This window comes from Anser anser (genome assembly GCF_964211835.1).
Source record: "Anser anser genome assembly, chromosome: 1".
Classification (NCBI taxonomy): domain Eukaryota; kingdom Metazoa; phylum Chordata; class Aves; order Anseriformes; family Anatidae; genus Anser; species Anser anser.
In genome coordinates, this window is record NC_139720.1 from 129,717,142 (window position 1) to 129,735,799 (window position 18,658).

Genomic DNA, 18,658 nt, shown 5'->3' on the forward strand with positions numbered 1-18,658 from the left:
TGTATTGTTTATCTTCAAAGAAGAAAAGCCCTGCTTTCTTGTTATCCCTTATTCTGTACTGCAGAGAAATTCCTTGAATGTTTGGGATTGTTTTGGAAATTGTCAAACCAGAAGGGGTCTGTCGTTAATTTCATCCTGTATCCTGATCCTAGAATTGGTTAATGTTAGCTTCTTTAAACTGACATTCGAAGAAGGAACAGGTGCACAGCATGGAAGAGCATGAAAATAATGTTCTATCCTTATTCTTCCAAAGAAGACAGGAGGGATGCAGAAGCAGCCATAACAAGGTGCTATGACTGGAGAAACAGAAAACTAAAGATTTAAGAGAAGACAAACCAGCGCATCTTGATTAGTGTAATAAACGGTGTTGAATGATGATGTTATTGTCATCCTTCATCACCCAGGATAAACTGCAGGAAAGAAGAGTACCATAAGAAATGGACATAATTTGGCTGTAAAAAAACGTGGCCTGTGAATTAGGAAGAAGTTTCTAAGCAAAAGGAGGGACTATCAGAAGAACTTTCCAATGGGAGCAAAAAAATCCCAGCAGACGTTATGGCAGAGCTTTGACCATTTGCGTGTGAGACTAAGTGATGTCACTGCATTCAATAACAGGAGACCAGACTTAATGGCCCAGCAGATCTCTTGCAGGCCCAGTTATCTGAAGCTTATTTTTCCCTATTTTCTGTGTATATTGCTTTCATATTCATCTCATAGTGTGTAAATAGTTGCTGTAAGGTAATGCCTGGTCTTTCAGGAGCTGTTCTATTTTCCCTTCAGGTATGTGTAAGTGCATGTTCTGAATATGTATGCATGCTTAAATGTAAATGCTGGATACCAAACCACTATGAAAAATAACATGAAATAGGCAAAATTAGGGTTGCCTATGTAGCATTTTTTCCCCCTTACATGTCTGTGCAGATTTATTATTCAGCTTTTAGTTGCATCATTGTGCACGGTAAAGTTGAATCACAGGATGATTTTTCATTAATTTGCTTTACTAACCTTCTGCCACTGTTATAAGTTGCTTTCCATGGAATAAAGTTGAGGTTACCACTGCCCCACCCTTAAATTCACACATGTAATCTGGTTTCTGGTTTTCCTGTGTGAAATCTTCAATAAACTTTTGTTCAAACAGTTCTATTATTCTCTTCCTACGTCTTTTAATTTTCTTTGACATCTGTCTTGTAGACCACCCATATTTTGTGGGAGTTCAGTTCCACCCAGAGTTTTCCTCAAGACCTATGAAACCTTCACCTCCATACCTTGGACTGTTACTTGCAGCAACTGGAACACTCAATGCATACCTGCAACGTGGTTGTAAATTGTCTCCAAGGTAATCTTTCATACTTACCTGCTTGTAGTTTCACAGTCACTTTGTTGGAAGGACCATTCTGTCCAGCTTTTCAGAAGTCCAGAAAAGGAAAAGGAGTTCTTAATATATTTGTTCTGTGCAAGCCTAGCATAAACCCTGGTATAAAAGTGTCTGTAAGCAGTGAGCATATTCCTTGACTTCCTTGTTTTCAGAGACTATTAGGCCTACAGTCAAATTTGTACATTGTAACCAGAAGTAAAACAAACAAACAAAAACCTTTAATAAACCTAAGTTTCTGGCCTACTGTGTTAACTTCTATGAATGATAGCCTTACAGGGAAAGAGATTTGCTAGAGTATCAAGCAATGAAGTGTAATTCTTATCCAGCAGTATTTTAGTGGCTGCAGTAACAAAACAGAAAACCCTGATTCTATTTTGCAGTAGCTAAATAATTAATATAGTCTAGTAGAAACAGGCCTGAAAGAAAACAGTTGTAATACCTTTAAACTTACGGAAAGGTTTGGATCTAGATTAAAACTATGGTTCAGCCATATTGGTTGTTTTATGTTCTTTTTTTCAAGCATCCCAGTTGCCTTGGTCATAGAGTTTTTAGTGTGTTTGTTGAGTGTAGCAATACTTTTCAATAAGTGTTAGATCATTTTTGTTTATTCAAATGACATTAATAAAAGTTACAATTTTCTTAATAAATTTCATGTTAATAAGGGGGTCAGAGGAAATCCTAGGCTACAATAACAACAACAAAAAAACCCTTCAGAACCGTTAAACAGTAACGCTATCCAATCCTGGCTTGCTGGCTTTTCGTACAAGGCATTGAACTTAGTAGTTTTGTTTTCTTTGAGCACTGCTTTTTATTCTTAAATAGAGCTCCTTTTCTTATGAGAAAAATAGAAATTTTAGAAATTTTACTGAGGTTTCAGTAGGAATGTAAAATAGCCAAGCCAGACCAGAACAATCCATTTTGTTACTTCTCTCCACTTCTCTCCTTATGGATATCACCTGTCTTTCATAAATACAGTTCGTCTTCACTTATTCTGGCCAATTCTGCAATTGTGTACATACAGAGATAATTTTTGTGATCTGCAAACTACAGCGTGATCAAAATATTCCTGTTACCTTAACCAAAGTATTCCTGTTACCTTAACCTGTTACCTTTCCCTTAAGGGGAAATTATTATTAGTGATCATAACCTTAAATACTTTTTAAAATCTGTGCCAGTGCATTACACAGGACAAAATTTTATGGTGCTTGGTAGCATGGTAGTCTTCAAGCACAATGATCTTCAGGCATTTCCTCTTGTGAGTGCTCTCTGCCTCACAGCTGGTATTGTTTCCCAGCTCCCGATATCCTTCTCTTACCAATTCCTCCTATAAGTATACCTATTCATCTCTCTGAGATAAAGAAGAATTACTTGCTTTGAATAAGTGGTCCACATGTGTCCTACTAATTTCGACTGAAATCCCTTGGCAATGTAGTGAATGTTTTCTAACCTTGACCTGAGGTTGCAGCAATTACTGAATGTGCTGCACGTAACTTCTGTTGAATATATATTAATTCAAGTAAGTTTATACCCAACTTTTTCCTTCCTGGTCATACAAAAAACTCCAGCCAACGCTAATATTTAGCAAAGACAAGTTCAAACCCCCAAACTTTATATATAATATATATATATATATAAAAGAAAAGAAAAGAAACAAAAAAAACCCTAGATCTTAGCATTTACTTCGTTTCACAGGAAACAGCCCCCTCTGTCCCCACCGAGAGAGAAATAACATTGGAAAAGCAAAAGATTCTGAGGCTAAGATAGGAGCATTTGCATTACACCGCAGCCGCTCATATTAACCTATCCACCTGCTGAGTGGAAAGGATTTCCAGTTTAAACCTTTAAACCCCAGAATGGTAATGATGTCATTGAACAATGAAGCTAAGACATGCAGTAACAAGACTTTGAAACAAATTTGAGAAGAGGATTTTCTGTACACCTCACCCTGTACTGCCTACGTGAGTTGTAGTCATGCTGTTGACTGCAGCAAAGATGTAACCCGAAAAAGAATTTGTGGAGGCCAGCAAGTTGAGCAAAATACTACCTAAACTATATTAAAAAAAAGATCAACCAACCAACCAAAAAAATAAATAAAAGGAAAGTTAATGTTGCAGCCCTGAGACAAAGGGAAATGCATATTTCAGCATGAGATTCTTAACAGGAAATCATTACGTTAGAACACTTAACAGCCCCATAATTAGGACACAATTTTAGAACATCTGACACATGGACAGAAGCCCTAGCTTCTAAGCTAAGCAAACAGTTGATTTAAAGATGCATCACACTTCTTAGGAGAGTGTCCTAAATAAATTAAAGCAAATAAACCTTCACTTAGACTTCTTTTTGTGAGGCCTACTCTGGTAAATGGTCTGAAAATGCTTACACGCAGGCATGAGCTTCCCTATTTGAGAAAGGAATGCCTCATCTGGGATAAATTTAGTTCCTAGGAACTTTGGTGCTTAGAGGTAGTTAAGAACTATGGAACAAAGTATCTCAGTAGTGAGATACTACTTAGTTACCTGAAGTGGTAAAGTGGTAGTTGAGCATGTAAGTTGCCTTTGTGACTTCTAGTGCTCAAAGACATAAGTGCCTAATGATCATTCGCTTCAGTTCCTGGTGAATGCTTTTATATCATGACCTTCTCCAAATCTTTACATGGAAGTACTGAAGTCACCATTTCACGTGGAGCAAAGGAAGATGTGTGGCTGTTTACATGATTGATTTTAAAGGACAGAGAAGACCAGAACCACAAGAAACTCTCAAAAAGTATACAAAACCCTCAAATACAGAACTCTTCTTTAAAATAAACCAAAAGGTTTTAATAGAAAACTGATGGAGGAAGAGGAGAACTTCAGATGTAATATTATTAGTTTTTACAGTGTCTTACAGAATTTCACTTGGAAAAAGTAATGAGAGCTGTCTTATCTTTGGGCACTGTCCTATGGAATGCAAAACCACTAATGGACAATAAAACCATGCTGCTGTAGGCATTTTTTTCTTCTTTCCCTGAAGCCAACATCTTTATTAATGGCCCGCAAAATTAGGCTATAGCACATTAATGATCACTGCAAATAGTTTCAAATAAGGGAGAGCTGAAAGCACTATTCAGAACAAAGAAATAGTATAAAAAGATACAGAAAATTTAGAAATCTGAGCTGTAAATAATGAAATGATATGTTTCTGTGGAGGAGGAGGGCAACAGGGTAAAGGTAAATAATTTAAACATAAATGTCCAGTAAATAGGGAGGGTATGTAGTAAGTGAGATATGTTCCTAGGTGAGAAAGTGTTGGCAAATAAGACTGCTGCCAACGTAAATTTCTGCAAGTCACTTGTGAACATGGTAAGGGAAGGAACCAATGCAACACCATCTGGTAAGAGTAATATTTTAAGTTCTGGGCAGGTTACTAATAAAAGATGACCCATAAGTCATATTCAGGGACAAGGAACAAAAGTGGTCAAAGGATAGAAAGTAATGCATAAAGGAAAAAAAAAATCTAACAAACCAAAAACCTTAGAAGATAGATTCGTCCATGTGGTGCTCACTGCACTGACACAGTCCAACTGTCTCCCAAACCTGTTGTGTTAGGGAGGTTTGGGCAAGCACGTGTAAACAGGACAGTAAAAAGCCTGTGTGACCTTTTTTAGTGTGTAAGTGACAAAGGAGATATCGGCAAGGCTATCCCTGATGTCCCCTGTTAAGTACTTGGGTCCACTTACTTTGTAGGTGGGAAGAGGGAATGACTGTCATGGAATTGCAAAAGGACCTCTCAGAGTTGCTCCAAAATTAGAATCTGGCATATAGCATTGAAAGGGTTGGACCTCTTTAGAAATGACAGTGGTAAATAATATGTCATATTGATAGTTTTAAAGGGTGAAGGATGTTATCAAAGAAGCACTGTTGAAGAATTACAGGTAGCTGTAACGGAATTCGGTTTTCTGAAGGTGAAAAGTGAGCTGCATCAAGAAAGATTTAGTGAGTGAGTTACACTTCACAGTAGTATAACAAAGAATGTGTCACTTAATACTTCATAAACTAGAATGTGTGATATCCTTAGCAGCGTAAATTAGTAGGACAAATAGGATGAAAGGAACTGTCCTACTTGTCCCAAACGATAACACATCTGGCGCACTGTTATATTTCTGCTATTAGCGAAAACCAGGCACTTCAGAGGAAAGTGAAGGAAATCTTGTGGATTGAAGACTGTCAGAGAGCAGCAGGAGAGGGACTGTTCCACCAAAAAAAAAAAAAAGACAATCCAGAAGCCAGGGGTGGCAGCTGTAGTGGTAGGGGTTGTGTTCTCACCAGCAGGAAGCAGTGCCACAGTCCCCAGAGAAGGCAAGAGGAGTGGCTCCAGTGGCAGTCACTGCAACTGCTGTTGCAGTTCACTGCAAAGTGAAATACAAGCTCGGTACCGTATTTCTGTTAGCTATGGTTAGATTAGGTAAGGATAAAAGTGACCAAAATTCTTCATCTCTGTAACCTCAGCAGACTGTCTTGAAGATTGACTAGATGTAGTGACACTGTGTACTCCATGTTTTGTTCTTTTTTTTTTTTCTTCTTCTGCTTGGCCTTATCTTTATACTGCAGACCTCATGGGGAAAAAAAAAGATGGACTAGAACTGCTGTGGTGGCCTCAGAGTTGCTCACTATCTCCTTTTTGTTGTAGGAATCTAGTGTTGCAAGAGTGGTTACAAACAAGATGAATATCTTGGCCAAGATGTTTATTAATTTTTACGCAAACTGAGAGAAAAGTTGCTGAAGGAAGTTATAAGCATATTTTTTCAGTTGAGGGCAGTGTGAAAAAGAATTTCATAAAGGAAAAGCCAGGCTTATATGATTTATTCACCACCACCACCACACATACACACTTTCATAGCCAGCACATTTAATTAAGATTTATACAGCATATGGAATAGTAGTAGGTGTGATCACAAAATATCCATTTCATCTTTGTGTTTAATATCTGTGTAGCAACTCAGTGTAGTTTGGAAGGAAGCACACATTTATTCCTAAGAGGTAACGGCTATTTTGCGGTTAATACCACCTGGAGTTTTTCTTCACATTATTTGTCAGTTGAATATAGTTCATATCACAGGAAATGTTAGGAACTTCACATCACTGTCGGTTTGATGCGATAGCACCCAGGCCCAGATATGCTAAGATTCATGTGTGCCTGTTTGCAGCTTAGCTCTTGAAGGAGTTCAGGTCTTCTGGGAGCCTAATTTCATCTTGTTAGCCTGATGCCACAGCTTCTAGGGATGCTTAGAGAGGCAATTCAAACAGATGAAACTGTGAGACTGACAATTACCTGTGTATGAAGCCCAAGGGTTGACCACTACCTAGGTATTTCCCCTCTCTTTCTTGCCATTGTGGCCTGCCTGTTAGAAATAAAACTGACTTACATCCAGCAGAACTGTTGTAAATTAGGAGAGACAGTGGGGTGCCACTGCAAAACAGTCAAGAAAGTAGTGACAAGAGCCCTTTTCTGGGAAGTGGATTCAAACCTTGTACTGACTGGGCAGTGTGGGAACAGGAACAAAGTTGTCATCTGCCAAGTCACTGGTTTAGCCTCTGGGCTAGTCACTAGTTAAGCTACTAGCCACCCTCAGCTTCTACACACTGAAAATGGAATGGAAAGTTGGGGTTGATAAGTCAATGAAATGACTGAAGCATCCGGCAACGTGTGACAGCTCCTGTGGGTGACTGACTCCAAAACCTACATCACTGAGGAGGGGAGTACTGGTGATGAGAATGTTTGGTGGAGATAAATGCCTAACACTCTTCAAGAGATGAAGATAAGCAGTTCTCCATTCACTTCATTGGTTCCTGAGTGTTTTTACTTAGATGCCTGAGGGCCTTATAAAGGTATAGGATGATCTGGGTTATATTTTTGTGCTGCCACTAGGCAGCAAAGACAATAAAAAAAAAGTAACGCAGAGAACACTCAGTTCTCTGAAAGTTTTGGGCTTAAACCAGAGTTATCATGAGACTGCACAGCTCTCTGCAATCAGTAATTTTGATCTGTGTTCTATGGACAATTTTTGCTATTTTGCTGTTATGTGAAAATGTAAAACTGTTTTAATAATACTGAATTTTTATTCCATGTTTCCACGGGTACTTTCAGAAAGAAGTAAGTACAGTGTCAGTGATGTTGTGTTTGTGTGTGTGCATCTGGCATGCTTGATCATACTGTTAACAACACTTTCCTCACTTGAACTGTGTAATTGTTCGGCAGCTGGAGAAATGATCGAATTGAGCATTTCTAGTTAGCCTGATATGGCACACTCTTTACAAGATCCACATCAGCAATATGCAAAGAAAGGGCAGAATACTGTAGGCAAAGTCTTAATAGTTGTTAGAACAGTCGGAATATCTACCCTGCCTTGTACAGAAGTTGCTACAGTGGTTTGCTGTAGTTGTGGGAGGCTCCCTGAACAGTCAGAGGTAGAAATTAAAGAGATGGCTGTTGGTTCTTTTCCTCCTGTCTCACTCTGTTAAAATGGCTATGTTTTTACTTAATCTTTAGTCGAGTTTTTGCAAAGTGGAGGAGCTGAAATTCAGTCTAGAAAACAGTGCTTAGTAACGAGCATGAGTATGACTGAGTTCAGTTTGTTCACTATCCCACATTATAGTCTGGATCAAAGATCTCCAACTGTGGTATTACATAGTTCCCTTTGAAACACTACAGTCACTGCAGATCAACTGATAAGGCTGTGTCTAGGTGGGTCATGGGTTGGTTATGTGCTTGATGGCCTAATGGGAGACCATGCCCAGAGGCAGGGAGTGTTACGTGACTGAGGTCCTGTGGGCTTGGTGATTAAGAGTAAGAGGTAGCAAGACAGGTATGTGATGGCTGGAGTAGAGGTGGTACCCAAGGCTAGCACTGGCGTACCCACACAAATGAAGTCTGACATCCCCACCTGTATTCTGTTAACCATACACTGCGCTCTGAAGTATCACAGAACTGACCAGCATTATTGCTGTTCACATGTACTTGTCAGTTCCCTGGACTCCCTTTGCTGGCTTCTAATCTTAGGAAACTCAGATATCTGGAAGACAGACTGTAGAGGTGAGGAGGTTGAGTCTGGAGGTTTTTCTGAAGAGGTGCAGTGTGTGCACTTACAATTAAGATAAACCTGGAGACATGATAGACATCACTGCGTAGATACCACAAGGCCCTGTCCAGCTGACTAAGAATTTGTGGTTTGTGGGTACTTCTTTCTTTCAGTCACTGTGGTGATTTCCGTCCTTCACTGTTTCCTTGTTCTAGCCACTTATAAAATGATCATTTGCATGGCAGCTTGTTCTGTGAAAAACAGTCTATTTCTCTCAGAAAATAACAGAAGAGGGTAAAACCTCAGGAAAAAGTGTCAGGATATTGCTTGGTGGAATGAAAATGATTGATGTTCTTACTGGAAAAGCAAGAATCATAATTTAAGTATAAATATAAGCTTTCTGAGTAAATAAAGTCTTAACTTCTTTGGTCATTTTCTTTACCATAAAAAAGAAATTCCTTCTAGTCTTATGCTGAATACCTGTTATGCTCCATGCTGTTGATTATGATTGCATGTGTATGGCACCAGCAAACTATAGAATGAACATACAGTATCCAAACAGAAAAAAAAACAAATCGGACATACTGTTTTTATGGTGGAATATTGTTTCTCATCAGTTCTTAGACTCCAAACTTTCTTGTAGAAGCCCATTTCTATAGAGGAATATATTCTAAAATACAAAAATTGAGCAGTAGGTTAAAATAGTTTTCTGGAAATGGGTTGCATTTGAGGAAAGTGTTTGTCATATTCATCGTCTGGGTTGGAGGGCTTGAAGTAAAATATGTATTGCTGTACATATTTTCTAACTGTGTATTGCTTTTAACAGTGACAGCTACAGTGACCTCAGTGATGACAGCTCTCCAGAGAAAGAGTTTCCTAATTCAGAAACAAGCTGAAATGGTTGTATGAGAACACAGAAATGGACGATGCTATTGAGGTAAACTGGATTGTTTTGATACTGCTTTATGACATTTATTTGTTCTTGACTTAAAACAGGAGACAAAGTTATCTTGATTCTCCCGTTTGTTTCAAATCCCGTCTGAGAGCTTATGTTTTCTTCCTTGCCTGCAGCAGTTAATTATTCTCCTTTTCTGCTGCTTAACTCAGCAATTACATTATTAAAGTCTGCTAAGTGTTTTGGGTACAGCTTATATGTAGGATGCTGTACAAAATCAAGTTGTGTTAGTGTTAGAAGATGCAATGAAAGCACATTCAAATATCATGTTTTCTGTTACTTTGGTTTGCAAGTTTGGATCACTTTGAGTACACCATATTGATACAACTTTTTTTTTGGCCTTAATATTCATTTTTAATTTTATTTTATGCACTGTTTATCAAATACATTCCAAGATAAATATTTGGATTCAATCTGCGTGGTGGTTGATATACAAACAAGTTTTATAAAATTGTGGCTTTGTTTGCCACAGGGATGTTTCTTATAGGGCTGGTTGTTTTTTTCACATGTAAAGATGGTAGCCTGACATTGCTGGTAGATGAGATTCCTTTTCAGTCTGGAGATCATATTTCCTGTGAGCCACCTGGCCTCTGCAGAATCTGGGACCTCTGCAGAATCTGGGCCTGAATCTCAGTCTTACTCTTCTCAACACACATTCATCAGAGTTTTGTCTGGCAAGGAGCTCTTATCCATATGTACATTCATGCTTTTTAGTATTTTTGAGCACTTCTGTAAGCAGGATACAACTTTTTCCTGCTCTGATTTTATTCCATTCACATCATGTAGTTACTAAGCAGCTGTGCTTAATCACTAAGCTAGTGATTGAGGCTGCATATGAATGATGCATTTCCACCTGATGATTAAAATACTGGTGTGAGATGCTAGAAATTGGAGTTTTGTCCTTAGCCACAACATGGGTTTCTTCTGTGACATTTATTCTTCCCTCTCATGCATCACATGTTAAAGATGATACTACATCCCCAAATCATGAGAAAGGAGAATAGAATGTTAAATGATTGCATGATCTGCATGCAGGTACAGTACTGATGCATGTCCTAGAATGACCAGAAAAATAAGTAGACATAATGTTTCTTTTCACTCTTGCCCAGATCCTTCCTACCTCCAAACATTGATATGGCTCTGTTTCTTCAGACTGTCATATAGTGCAGGACAGGCCCGTTAGCTCTGATCTTGCTTTTCTCAATAGGACTTAGGAATGACAATTGTCTGTTTACCATAGCAGTTGTGACTTTTTCAGTGCTTCAATGAATGTTCTTACGTGATGCTTTCAAGCGTAGTAGCCAGTAGTCACAGACATGTCACTGGTGGATACCAACTGTATTCAACAGAATTACTCTAGAAGGAATTCCAGATCTAAACAAATGATAGAATACCTGTAGTGTTTACCATGCAACTACTTTGGAATTGAAAGAAACTGGCATAAGCATAAGGTAAACTGAGTTACAGAAGAAATGTTTTTAATAATTATTTTTTCCTTTTGTTCTTCCTTCCCCTCCCTCTTTTTATGTTACAGGAAGTTGGAAATGGGGCAATACTGAATAGAAGAAAGTGGAAGAGTAAGCTGCTTGTGCTCCTTATTATGAGAATACAGTATCTCCTCACTTACTATTTTCAATTATTCTCTTTACAGAAAACAGTTCTTCTGTCCTTTAGCAAAATCTATTTGTATAAACGCTGTTTCTCTTTAAAAATGACATAAATGGTTGTGCACCTTGGCTGTTAATCATTATTGATCTTGTCCTATATTTCAGAATGATCTCAGGTGAATATGCATTATTTCACCAGTTCACAGTTATTCTTGCTTTGAAGGAAAGTTTGATTGTTTTCATTTCACCTTAGAACAGTAAGATGAAATACATTCGTCTTTGTCAATGAGGAGGGAATGCATGAAAAATTTAAGGGGCGGTTGTCCTGTCCATGAGCAGTAGAGAACGGTTTCGGGTTTGTTTCCCTGTTAAGCTTGTTGTATGTATGTGTATATATTTTTTCTTTCTTTTTTTTTTTTTGCTGTTCAATATGTACAAATGAGAAATTGTTTTTGTATTTCAGCTGTCTGTGATTATAATAATTGATGTTGGATATGCATGTCTTTTCTCTTGGCTTTTATATGTGATTCCATTTGACAAAAATTCAAGTTTGTTTGCTCTGTTTCCCCTGAAACTCTGATAATATTGAACCTACCAAGTTACAGAAGTGATATTAGAAGGCGTTTTTGTATTCATATTTTGTAAGAGAGAAAGTAAATGCACTCATATTTTAAAATGCAAGCTGTATGCTTGCACGAAAGTTGTAGAAGAACCAGTCATAAACGTGGAGCATAATCTGGGATCCAGTTGTATAACACTCATTTAATTTCAACAATTGAGTATAACACTGAATTAAAGTTCACCCTTGTTCTCCCTCATCCAGTGACCACAGCATGGTGATGGGACTCACTTGCAGTAGGACAAAACAGTGTATTTAAATTTAAAAATCACAAGTTACTTCATTGTGTGACAAGTGCAGGCTGCTCTTGCAAAGCCAGGACAATAGCCTGAATCACTGAGACAGAAAGGGAAGGTGAGAGGTCAGGTACTGTGTGCAAGGCTGGATCCCATTAGCACAGTGGCATCAGCAGAGCTGTCAGAGGAAATGGACCTGAGCTATGTAATTGATAGGCCCCAAATGCTTGAGGCACCCCTTCCTATAAAAAAATCATTTTAATTGTTAGCTTTATGTTTCACTATGATTTTGGGGAAAGTGGCTTTTTTTAGTTGATCAAAAGGTAAATATCTGTACGAAAACAAAAAGCACCATGTCCCTTTTACAGTTTTGTAAAACAGTAAGTTTGAGAGCTTTGTATTGCTTTATGAAATCTCAGGTTACTCAAACAATATATCTCTTCACTAAAGAAGCTTTAATGGTAATGAAATAAAAAGTGTTCCTATGGAAGTGGTTGTTTTAAAGTGTTTTGCAAATATGTGCCTTACAAATAGCAGGTATTGTCAGAATTGGTATCACTGTATGTCTTTCCCAATGAGAGACTGGCTACTGGCTTGTGAAAAGCAAAACATTTCCTAACTCTATCTGTAACATTCAAATGTATTTTCAAATATATTTAATGATGTTATTCAGAAGTGTTTAGATGCTGTCTTAAAGAATCTTGGTGCCAGTTGTGAGCTGTGGTGTCAGAGAGGGAATTTTTCAGTCTGTCATTTCCAGTTGTATTGTCTGTGATGTGGCCACATCTGTCTGAGGTGTATGTTCCTGGTTCATCAAGATGAAACAGTAGGAGTTAAATGTCCTAGGAAACTGCTAAAGTTGGTTTTGTGTAGCTGTGTTACAGAGAAGTTGTGATTTATTCCCCCCAAAAAATGAGGGAGAAAAATAAACACAACATGGAATGGAGCTGGAAACAGCACCTTAATCTTCCAGTGCCCTTCCCAAACCTCTTCCTGCTAACTATTCTACACAAAAGACTGTCCTGGAGATAGACACATCACTGCCACAGGGTATCTATCTCCCGCTTGAGCTAGTAGAGGCAGCATATGCCATTTCCAAAACTGAAGAAGGCAAACAGGCCTTTTCCAGCCAATTCTGGGCTACACTAGGAAGAGTGTTGCCTTCAGACTGAAGAAGGTTTTCTCTCTTCTCAGTGCTGTTAAAGCCACACTTGGAGTAGTGTGTCCAGTACTGGGCTTCCCAGTACAAGAGGAAACATGAGCATACTGGAGAGAGTCCAGTGAAAGACCACAAAGATGAATAAGGGACTGGAGCATCTCTCCTGTGAGGAAAGGCTGAGAAAGCTGGGACTGTTCAGCCTGGAGAAGAGAAGATGTGGGGGAACTTGGCAATGTATACAAACCCACCTGAAGGGAAGGTACAAAGAAGATGGAACCAGGCTCTTTTGAGTGGTGCCCAGTGCCAGGACAAAAGGCAGTGGGCAGAAACTGGAGCACAGGGGCCTCCCTGTCAACACCAGGCAGCACTTCCATGCTGTGTGGCTGACGGAGTGCTGGCACAGGATGCCCAGAGAGGTCGTGGAGTCTCCTTCTTGGAGATATTTGAAAGCCACCTGGAGATGAGCCTGAGCAGCCTGCTCTGGGTTTCCCTGCTCGGGTAGGGGGGTCGGACCAGACAACTTCCAGAGATCCATTTCAACCTCAGCCATTCTATGAAAAGGAGTATTGTTGGCACAAGCAGCCTGTTGCTAAGCTTCACTAGCTAAAGAGAGAAGAGAATGTGAAAAGCCAAAAGTTTTACACACAATCGTAAGTGTGAAGAAGTAATTCTTAAGCATGGGCAGAGGGCAAAATTTGAAGGTTGAATATTATCCCTTTGAAACAAAATGTTTGTGAAGTATGCTTTTGTGTATTTTCAGACCTCTCATCCTGTTCCAGTAAGGATCTCCAGTGGAAATATATTCCTTTCCTGGTGTTATATATATAGCAGAGAGCAGTATTTTGTTAGCACTGACAGGACAAGAAAGCCTGCTAGTATGGAAGTGCACACCAAGTTTTATCAAAATGTGGTTGCTTATATGGTTTTTATTTGCATGTGAACAATGGAATTTGGATTCTTGTAAGGGCTAACAATGAAATAAAGCAGTTTGCTTTGGATTTATTATTCCAAAATGGAGTATATAATGGAAGATATATAGAAGAGAGATACATTGTGGGAGTCTGATCTGCTTCCATGCTTTTTGTGACCTTGTCTTGACAGACTGGGATCAGTTCTTCATCCTCAGGAAACATGAACTGTTGAGCAGGTGACCTAATGCACTAAACTGTCTAGATCAGGTACCACTGGTAAAAACTCTTCTTTAATACATGCTTGGAGAACATCAAGCTCTGAAATCTATATTTTCCATCCTCTGTTGATTCATTAGTTGACTGTTGCTTAAGCTCAAGGTCTGTATTTGTAACAGTAAATGAATTATAGCAGGGACAATAGTCTGTTTTGAGTCCAACTGCAGTGGCGATGATTGTATCCATACAGCTAAACCTTTATGGACATGCTGGAATGAGGCCAGTGAAGGGCAATTGAGATGGAGTGTCTGTGATATGAGAGGCTAAGAAAGTTGTCATCATTAGTGTGGAGAAGTGAAGGCTTTAAGGGGGATCTTATCGAAGTATAATATGATGTTCCCTTCCCTGATGTGAAGGGAACAAAGTAGATGGAGGAAGACTTTTCTCAGTAGTGCCCAGTGACAGAAGAAGACGCAATGAGCAGGAACTGAAACACAGGAAATTCTACTTAAATATAGGATATAACTCAGGCATGGTTCTCCTAAAACTTCTCTGCAGGTGTCTGAGCCCTGCCTTGTCAGGAAGATATATGGGGAGTTTTGAACAACAGCTTGAAAGCAGAGGATGCATTCTCTGCAAGAACTTCTGCAAGCAGGAATTGCAGCCCCAAGCCAAAGGAAGTTTTCAGCAGAGAAGAGGCAGATTGGCAATGACCACAAGGGCAGGGCCTTGCTGCCCAAAAAGATGTGGAGGAGGTAAAGGGAGAATTTTGTGTCAAAGCAACAGACAAGTTAACAGTCTGAGCTAACCTCCTCATGGTAGCAATGTTAGTTACCATAGCAAAGCAAATGAAATGTTCTCCCCAAACTGTGTGCGTCTTGATGACAGTAGGGAGTGTAATTACAGCACATAGGACTTCTGAGTCAGCTGGGCTATGGCTGACAGTGAAGCCAGGTCACCATGGAAATGAACGGGGGCTGTAGAAACCTATGTGGGACTGGCTAAAACTCATTTCCCTCAACTTCACTGTAACAGTGAGTGTAACCGTGCGTGTAACACGTGAGGTGGCTGAAATTTGCTGACAAAGGGAGTAAAAGGGAGATCAAGGAAGGAATCAGAATAACATTATGCTTTGTGAGAGCACTTGGCCTCCTCCAGTATCCTGGGGAAACTCACTGCGGTGTGACAGAGAAAACAAACAATATAATGCTTTCAATACGTAGGACTGACTAACACCTGATCCTTGCACATAAGCTGGAGGAGGCTCCTTAACTTGATCATCTATGTAAAAGTCCTGTTATACTTTTGTGTCTCAGCATTTCATCCCACATGGTGCTAAGTTTTTCTCTGGTACCATAGCAAATCAGTAGTGACAAGCTCTTTGATGACTTCCACATGAGGCCTTTCTCTTGCCAGTTCACCCTGTACACAGTGTTGACATGGTCACTGCTATGTTAAAGGATTTCACACATCTTCCCAATTAGCAGCCTTTATATTTTTTTGTAGCAATTTTTTTGTAGCAATTAGGTTAGTGTCTCAGATCAGGGTGTCACCAGATCAGTTTAGTGTCACCAGATCAGGGTGTCAGTACTGTCTAGATTTTTCAAGCATTCTTCTGTACCTGAATTGTAGACCACCATAAACTGACAGGATTAAATAAATTAAGGACTTCTTTAAAATAAAATTAATTAAGGATTAAAATGAAATACGTTAAGGACTTGTCTATGGGACAGTTGAGTGATCAGATGCAGCCAGTTTGGGTTTATTAAAGTCAAGTCCTTCCTGACTAACCTGATCGTCTATGACAAAATGACCTGCTTAGTAGAAGAGGGAAAGGCTGTGGATGTTGTTTACCTGAATTTTAGTAAAACATTTGACAAGTGCGTTCCATAGCATTCTCCTGGAGAAACTCATGGCTTGGACAGGTGTATGGTTCACTGGGTGAAGAACTGGCTGGATGGCTGGGCTCAGAGTCATAGTGAATGGAGTTCAGTCAGGTTAGCGGACAGTCACCAGTGGTGTTCTTCAGGGCTCAGTATCAAGGGCAGTTTTGTTTCATGTTTTCATCAATGATGTGGATGCGGGGATCAAGTGCACCCTCAGTAAGTTTGCAGATGACACCAAATTAGGAGGGACTATTGATCTGTTTGAGGGTAGGAAGGCTCTGCAGAGGCATCTGGATAGGCCAGATTGACGTGCTGAGTCCAATCACATGAAATTCACCCAGGGTCAGTGCTGGGTCCTGCACTTCGTTCATAACAACCCTGTGCAGCAGTATAGGCTTGGGGAAGAGCGGCTGATAGTTTGTCCAGTACAAAAGGACAGGGGGTTGCCGGTCAACAGCCTGCTGAACATGAGCCAGCAGTGTGCCCAGATGGTCAGGAAGGCCGATGGCATCCTGGCCTGCATCAGAAATAATGTGGCCAGCAGGACTAGGGAAGTGACTGTCCCCTTGCATGCAGCACTGGTGAGACTTATGAGGAGCAACTGAGGGAATGGGGAATGGGGTTATTCAGTCTGGAGAAGACAAGGCTAAGGGGAGACCTTATTGCTCTCTACAACTACTTGAAAGGAGGTTGCAGTGAGGAGGGTCAGTCTCTTTTTGCAGGTGGCAAGTGACAGGATGTAAGGAAATAACATCAAACTGCACCAGGGAGGGTTAGATTAGATGAGGAGAGGGTGGTTGAGCATTGAACGGGCTGCCCTGGGAAGTGGTGGAGTCCCCATCCCTGAAGGTATTTAAGAAATGTGGATGTGGCAGTAAGGGGCATGGTTTAGTGATGGGACTTAGTAGGTCAGGTTGATGGTTGGACCTGATGATCTTGAAGATCTTTTCCAACCTAGATGATTCTATGAAAACAGGGATATAAAAAGAATCTACATGTTTTCTACCATGAAAGAGTTTTATATTTGTGTAACCATATAATGACTCGGAATATTTACATAAATATCTGTTAGCTATCCAAAGAAAAATTGTGTTGCTTCAGTTGAAAGTTAGAAATAATTCCAAGAATGCTGATTTTCCAATCACTGTTTGATTCTTTTACTCTTACCTGTGTGCAGCTTTCATGGAGTACAGAGATGGACTAATCCTGTTCTTTATTCTTATAAAAGTGACTCATCTTCAGTACTGTCTGGTTCCTTGCTCCTTAAAATTCCTTCTGGATTGCAGGATCTAGCATCCTCGTCTGACCTAGCTGACCTGTTGCTACAATAATGACTATTAAACTGTCTTTCATTTTGTAAAACCCGTGTACTTTAATCTTTACGCTTTGATGGTTTGTTTGTACATGAAATATTTTCTCTCCTTGTAACATCCTTAGCTGAGGAAATTGATTGCATTATTGGACCTCCTGGTAACATGCTCTTACTAGAAAACCAGCTTTTCCTGAAATGCAGGCAGCATCCTGTGTTTCAGGAGTGCTGTGGGAAAGGTAAGTCTGTCTTTTCTACGTCTCTGGGCTGTCTGATTAAAAATTTAAGAAATTGATTTTAAGAATTTAAGAATTTAAGATTTAAGAATTGGAAACTGCTACTGAAGTTAACAATAATGTAGTTTGGATAACCTAAGAACTGACTCAAGTCTTGGATTAAAGCACAATCCAAAACTTAATCTATTTAAAGGAATAGTTGGGATAGTCTAATCTCAGTTTCTGCATACCATAATCTCACCCAATAATAGCTTCAATAAACTCCTGATTTCACAGAGTTCATTTGAGAATTAAAAATGTGACCTCAGGTGTCATTTAGTTTGAGTACCACTTTTCCTGTCTTTGGAACATGCTCTTTCTTGTTCAAGTCTGAATTAGCAAGTTGTAGAAATAGTGCAGTTTTGACACAAACCCTCTCCGTGTACTATGTGTCGCTGGTTCCTCACGGCAGTTTTTGTGCACCAGGTCTCAGTTCTTCCTGGAGGAACTAAAACTGAAGATCCATTCCAAATCTTGGGGTGATTCAGTTCTGAACTCATATGGGGGCCTCCAACACGCATCTCATGTATAAGCACCAATGGAAGGCTCTCAAACTATCAAGTGTTCCAGTGATGCCCAGAAATGCTTCCTACACTACGTGGGTGATGTGTTCACCATCCTGTCTGTTCACCATTTGGCTGTCACACCTCAACTCTCTCTTCAATTCATTTTCCATTCCTACTCTGCAATATTTAACACCTTCCACCTCTCAGAAAATTCAAAGAGGTCCAGTTTGGGGCCTCAAGAAAACTACACTGCTCATGAATACGTTGAAGTACAGAGAAGTTTCTTGGGCAGCAGGTTATCTCAGTGACTATCCTTGGAGGTTGCTTATCTCCTGACTACTGATGAGTGTAAGGACTGGCAAGCAAGGTTGCATTACATTTCAAAATGTGAAGGGAACGTTCTTGAACAACTGGCATCAGGGCTGTCTGGCAGGTGGTTTTCTGGAGAGCTTCCAGAAGTCTTCAAGTGGGAGCATGCTGCTGAGCCAGTCTGGACTTCTGAGCCTTTGATTCTCCATGCAGGAGAATTAGGAGGATTCCCTGTGGC

The 18,658-nt window shown here is 39.7% G+C and overlaps 1 protein-coding gene across 5 annotated transcripts in view; it reads left to right on the top strand.

Annotated features, from left to right (window-relative positions):
• The window catches only part of CTPS2 (CTP synthase 2), a 73,420-nt gene extending 60,627 nt beyond the window's left edge, over window positions 1-12,793 (top strand). For 4 of the 5 annotated variants that reach the window (XM_083842434.1, XM_083842433.1, XM_083842432.1 and 1 more), the window contains 3 exons: window positions 1,192-1,336; window positions 9,259-9,369; window positions 10,922-12,793. In XM_083842434.1, coding sequence (XP_083698560.1) covers window positions 1,192-1,336; window positions 9,259-9,328 — 215 coding nt within the window. In that variant the 3' untranslated portion in view covers window positions 9,329-9,369; window positions 10,922-12,793. Of the gene's footprint in view, window positions 1-253; window positions 1,156-1,191; window positions 1,337-9,258; window positions 9,370-10,921 lie in introns of those variants that run through there. The other variant, XM_083842436.1, reaches the window with a different exon arrangement.
• The last annotated feature ends 5,865 nt before the right edge of the window (window positions 12,794-18,658 follow it).